The 6165-nt window shown below is 34.7% G+C and overlaps 1 protein-coding gene across 3 annotated transcripts; it reads right to left on the reverse strand.

Annotated features, from left to right (window-relative positions):
* Positions 1 to 83: 83 nt before the first annotated feature.
* LOC121737985 (gastrula zinc finger protein XlCGF57.1-like) lies at positions 84 to 4464 on the reverse strand. Of its 3 annotated transcripts, XM_042129743.1 has the most exons (5): positions 4345 to 4464; positions 3848 to 3967; positions 2779 to 2917; positions 809 to 1477; positions 84 to 280 (listed from the first exon to the last, which is right to left on the reverse strand). In XM_042129743.1, the coding sequence occupies exons 1-5, from the start codon at positions 4450 to 4452 to the stop codon at positions 192 to 194; spliced, it is 1125 nt and encodes a 374-aa protein (XP_041985677.1). In that variant the 5' UTR covers positions 4453 to 4464; the 3' UTR covers positions 84 to 191. The 3 variants fall into 3 exon arrangements, with proteins under 3 accessions (XP_041985677.1, XP_041985674.1, XP_041985676.1); XM_042129740.1 differs by having other exon boundaries at positions 84 to 1477; XM_042129742.1 differs by lacking the exon at positions 4345 to 4464 and adding an exon at positions 4245 to 4315 and having other exon boundaries at positions 84 to 1477.
* Positions 4465 to 6165: the final 1701 nt, after the last annotated feature.

A 6165-nucleotide genomic window follows, 5' to 3' on the forward strand; every position in this document is an offset into this window, starting at 1 on the left:
GTATTTTTTTTTTGTACTTAAATGGCTTCTCACCAATATGAATTACTATAATGACTTTCTAAGTTACCACGTGATGTGAATTTCTTTTGACATATTATGTCACAGTTGTATGCTTTCTCACCAGTGTGAATTAGCATGTGTACTTTTAAGTAGCTTTTTCTTCCAAATAGTTTTTGACAAAAATTGCAGTTCTATGGCTTCCAACTGGTATGAATCAGCATGTGTGTTTTTAAGTTGGATTTTGTTCTGAATTTCTTTTGGCATATATCGCAGTTATATGGTTTCTCGCCAGTATGAATGAATAAGTGTTTGTTTAACTCCCCTTTTGTAAAGAATTTCTTTTGACATATGTCACAGTTATATGCTTTCTCACCAGTATGAATTATCATGTGTCCTTTTAATTTGCTTTTTGTTCCAAATTTCTTTTGGCATATATCACAGTTGTATGGTTTCTCACCAGTATGAATTAGCATGTGTGCTTTTAAGATGCTTCTTTTTCCAAATTTTTTTTGACAAATATTGCATTTAAATAATTGACAAATATTGCATTTAAATGGCTTCCCACCAGTATGAATCAGCATGTGTCTTTTTAAGTGGAATTTTGTTCTGAATTTCTTTTGGCATATTTCGCAGTTATATGGTTTCTCTCCAGTATGAACGAACAAGTGTTTGTTTAACTCCCCTTTTGTAAAGAATTTCTTTTGACATATGTCACAGTTATATGCTTTCTCACCAGTATGAATTAGCATGTGTCTTTTTAAGTGGAATTTTGTTGCAAATTTCTTTTGGCATAAATCACAGTTATATGGTTTCTCACCAGTATGAATTAGCATGTGTTCTTTTAAGTGTCTTTTTCTTAGAAATTTTTTTTGGCATATATTACAGTTAAATTGCTTCTCACCAGTATGAATTACTAAATGTCCTTTTAAGTCGATTTTTGTTGTGAATTTATTGTTACAAATGTCACAGGTAAATCGTTTTTCAGTAGTATGTCTTTTTATATGTATTTTCAAATATCTTTTATTTCCGAACTTTTTCAGACAATAATTACAGCTAAACGTTTTTCCAGTATGTGCCCGGATGTGTCTTAGCAACCTGCTTTTAGTCGGAAACATTTTTAAGCAAACATCACAGCTGAGTTGTTCCTTATGACTCTTGTACTGTGCCTTTTTGTCGTTATTTTCTACGCTCTGTTCACCAGCGCACTCCCCCTTGTCCCCAACATGTTCTTCTGTGGCTGAGTGCTGCGTGGTGAGACTTCGGCGTACATACTTGTCAATGACACTCTGACTCAACTTTACTAATTTCAATTCAAGCACCCTTGAGCCTTGCCAAGTATCAATGTGGTCAACGTTCAAAGATTCCTGTTCGCAGACAGCATCACTATCTGACACATCATCATCTTCAAATTCTAACACGGTTGCATAATCCTCTCCATACTTATTTGTATTTTCTACAGTTGGTTCTTCTTTTATTCCTATAAAAATAATTTTCAACTTAACATACCTAAACACTTGACAATATAAAATCTATACTAATATTATAATTGGGAAGTTTGTTTGTTTGTTTGTTTGAACGTGCTAATCTCAGTAACTACTGGTCCGATTTCGAAAATTCTTTCAGTGTTAGTCCTTTTATCGATGAAGGTTATATTTTATCATGCTAATACTAAAAGGAGCGAAGAAATAGAGGAAAGTGTGGAAAAAAGGGGGGGAAATTATTTGAACACGCTAATCTCAGGAACTACGGGTCCGATTTGAAAAATTCTTTCAGCGTTAGATAGTCCATTGATCGAGGAAGGCTATAAGCTATATTTTATTACGCTAAGACTAGTAGCAGCGAAGAAATAGAGGAAAATGTGGAAAAATCTGGAGAAATTATATGAAAGGGTTTATTTGAATGCGCTAATCTCAGGAACTACTAGTCCGTTTTTTTTTAAATGAAATAAGGGGCAAACGAGCAAACGGGTCACCTGATGGAAAGCAACTTCCGTCGCCCATGGACACTCGCAGCATCAGAAGAGCTGCAGGTGCGTTGCCGGTCTTTTAAGAGGGAATAGGATAATAGGGAAGGCTAGGGATGGGAAGGGAAGGGAATAGGGGAGGGTAGGGAAGGGTAATCCCTTCCCTACCCTCCCCTATTCCCCGGAAGGGGATAGGGTAGGGGATTGGGCCTCCGGTAAACTCACTCACTCGGCGAAATACAGCGCAAGCGCTGTTTCACGCCGGTTTTCCGTGAGAACGTGGTATTTCTCCGGTCGAGCCGGCCCATTCGTGCCGAAGCATGGCTCTCCCACGTATAAAAAATTCTTTCAATTTTAGATAGACTATATATCGAGGAAGGCTATAGGATATATTTTATCACGCCAAGACTAATAGGAGCGAAGAAATGTGGATAAAACGGGGGAAATTATATGAAATTGTTTATTATCATAAGAACTACAGGAGCAATTTTTATGTTATTTGGCAAACATGAAGACTAGACCACGTAATGGGACATAGGCTATTTTTTGCGGAAAAATTACGCAAGCGAATCCGCGCGGAACATCTATATAATATAATAAAATCGTAGGAAAGTCAATTCTGTACATTGAATATTTTTGTACAATAAATAATAATTGGGATGTGATCTACTATGCTAGCGCGGACGAAGTCACGGGCAACAGCTGGTATATTATATTTAATAATTTAATTTCACAAAATTTAAAGAGCAGAGGAGTTAAGTAGCAAACAGACCACTATAAAATGAATACAATCAGTACAGTATAGTATACCTTACCATCGTCATTGTATTGTTCAGTCTTTATGTCCGGCTCCTCTGTTATATTATCTGCGGTAGGATGTGTTGTGGAAATATTTTTCTTCTTATAGATTGATAGTTCTAACAAAGATCCAATTGCTCCAATGTCAATATGAGTCTGTAAATTTATACAATATTATGTTTTATGAGTCACCCAAAAATTATTTTTTATCCACAAATAATAATATTATAAGTATAAATATATAGTACAAATAATATGTTGTCTTGTAGGAACCATATACTTTTCACCAACAAATACTCCCCACGTTCCATTTGATGTTAATTAAGAAATTAAAAAAACCCCCGCCAAAGACAGAGATACTTTCACATTTATAATATTAGTGTGGATTATTTAACTGCAAACATAATAAGGATTTTGTGAATATATTTCAAGTGGCTACCTGTTGCCTTTATTGACTACGAGCAAAAACTGCCAAAAAAATAATGATGTTGTATTGGAGCCCCCTTAAATATTAATATTACTAGCTATTTGACCGAGCTTTGCTCGGTATTCGATGAAAATGACATTTTCTAAAAATGATTCCTAGCTAGATCGACTATATACTAAATTTCATGAAAATCGTTGGAGCCGATTCCGAGATTCCAATGATATATATACATATATTATATAAGAATTGCTGGTTTAAAGATATAAGATTTTGTTTTTAGTATTTGTTGATATAGCAACAACAGATATAGACATAATACACAATCTGTCAAAATTTCAGAAATCTAGCGTTCTCAAGATATAGCATGGAGATAGACAGACCGACAGACATATTAGGATCCCGTTTTTACCCTTTGGGTACAGAACCCTAAAAAGGAAAAAAATACACCATCTGCTGTATAGGAGCCTCTCTGAAACATTAATTTTATTTATATTACGAGAGACATGCAACAGAAGTACAACATTTGTGAACATTTAGGCTGCTAGACAGCTTAAATTTCACTAATTTTGTACCCAAGCAGTTCTTGACACTTTGCCTGAAAACATACAAAGTGTAAGTATTAAGAGTTATATATTGTAATTGTCTCACTTCTGAAGTACCTTATTCTGGCAGAGATCATCAACAAGGCCCCGTGTCTGTACGGCCAACTGCTGCAGCCGGTGACATTGCTGCAGTCTGGTCTGGCAGATGTAACACATCCAGCACTCGCTGTCCCTAACCTATTATTGAAAAAAAAAACAAATCAATATATGTGAGACATAGAAAATATGTTGCATTTAACATCCCCTGTAAAGATCTGCTATTGGCTTACAATTAACAATAGTACTGGCCTCATTATTATGATATTATGTTGTAGTTTCACCATCCAGTATCTTAGTTTGACTCACACATGGATAAAAACCTCCCTAATAGGTCTGTGAAACTATTTCAGGGATCAGAAAATGGAGTTCATTTGATATTCGATTTCTAGATACGGTAATTAAACTTCGCGCGAACCTTATGCTTTGGCTAACAGTTACGACCGGTCACCAGAACCTCAGAAAACATTATTTTATCCGTACATTAGCACTACGAGCATTAGCATTTGTTTACGTGCCTTATAATTTGCCAGTTGCTCATAAAAGTAAAGCAGATATGTACTGTAAATATTAACAGTTCTTTTATTTATAGATAAACATATACAGCAACAAGTTTTCTTTAACATTTTTATATTTATATCCTTTCGTGATAAAATCCGCAGTAGGAGTAACGTAGTGATTATATTCTCTTTGGTAGGAGTATTTATTATAAGTCTATGAGTAGGAGTCACAGATTACTATTTACTAGTATATATTTGTAGAGTAGGAGTGCTCATCACAGATTACTAGTTTAGATTGGTGCTCATACGTAGTATCCCTAAGTAGTCTGTGGAGTGCTCACTCACAGATTACTATTATATATTTTTTGAAATTTGTAGATGCTCACTGCTCCTGAACCAGTGTTGCCAGATGGTCTCACCGCCGCGCGCCGTACCCCTGAACTAATTTGATTTCCCCCTAAAAATATATTACCTACTAAAATAACAGCTCGACAAGGCTTTATATGAACGTGGCATAGATAATACAGTATATATGTCGCAGGCGGATTGTATATTTAGCCGTATTACATTACGGCTAGCCGTTTTAAAAAACGGCGCCGTTTTGTAATGCGGCGTGTCGACGTTTAGCCGGATTGAATGCGGCTGAATAAAAAACCGCCGGAATGCATTCGGCGCTATACGTCATTTAATATGGCTAGCCGTAATACGTAATAACTTAATAAGGCTAGAGACAATGACATAAAAAGTGTTTCTTATGTCATTGGCTAGAGACTAGGCGCCTTTTTGTTGTATTATTATTTATTAAATTAGCTACAAAATATCTTTTTTGTTTCATAATAATATTTGGAATATCTTAACAATTATTTTGAGTACTTACTTAATCTTTTTATTTTTAATATGATATTTACTTTTTTAACATGATATGAATATCGTGAAAACAATCAAGAAGCAATCCGCCTGCGACATATATACCGAGATGGATGGGACACTTAGCAGAAGTATAAGTAAGATTATTGGACTCGACTTAAGATGGCGCTTTTACACGTAATGTAGAAGCGCCATCTAGTTGTGTGGTACTTAGTATTCCCGGGCGTCAACTAGATGGCGTTTTTGATAATTAACAGTGACATCTACCGGATTTAAATAATAATTTTGGTATAAAAATTAATGGCCTGGATTCACTTTGATTAGTGCAAGTGCAGATTAGTGCAGATGATTTTAAATAGTGATTTAGAGAAACTTGCCATTTATCTCCAAATCACAAATCATCTGCACTAATCACCTGCACTCGCACTAATCAATGTGAATCCAGGCCATTAGAGGCAATAAAACAGTACTTACAATATTTTGTTTACTTTTTTTTATTAACAACCAAATCAAATAAGAAAATAATACTGTATTCCGTAACTGAACTTTTCAGTAATTTTTGAATTGTCCTTTTGGTTGGTGAAACCTGAAAGAAATATTACAAATTTTAATACCTAGCAATATTTTGAAAGAATGTATGTATAGCCTGTCAAGAAAGTGAAGAAATTAAAAAGCGGCAACATCGTAGTGTCATCCCTTTCAAATCAATCTAAGAAAAAAGGGATGACACTACGATGCTGCCACTTTTTAATTTCTTCACTTTCTTGACAGACTATATTAGGAAACAGTATTAAAAATAAATATAATTATGATTGCTAATTCTGTCATAATTCACCAAAAATTATCAGATTCATTTGCTATTTTTTAAAACAAGGGTAGGTACTAATTCAAAATCAACTCATCTAGTGATTTATACTTGGCACGTAGTATCTCTTCTTAGTCTGTGTACTTGGCATAGATTTATTTTTGTGT

Source organism: Aricia agestis, chromosome 22 (genome assembly GCF_905147365.1).
Source record: "Aricia agestis chromosome 22, ilAriAges1.1, whole genome shotgun sequence".
In the NCBI taxonomy this organism is placed as follows: Eukaryota; Metazoa; Arthropoda; class Insecta; order Lepidoptera; family Lycaenidae; genus Aricia; species Aricia agestis.

Excerpts from the sequence above, each read along its gene's own strand:
- LOC121737985 (XM_042129740.1), bottom strand. The coding sequence starts at position 4,452 with ATGTTAAAGAAAACTTGTTGCTGTATATGTTTATCTATAAATAAAAGA. Across the intron at positions 2,918-3,847 it reads ATGATCTCTGCCAGAATAAG|ACTCATATTGACATTGGAGC; the intron begins GTACTTCAGAAG and ends ATAAATTTACAG. Across the intron at positions 1,478-2,778 it reads TGAACAATACAATGACGATG|GAATAAAAGAAGAACCAACT; the intron begins GTAAGGTATACT and ends TTATTTTTATAG.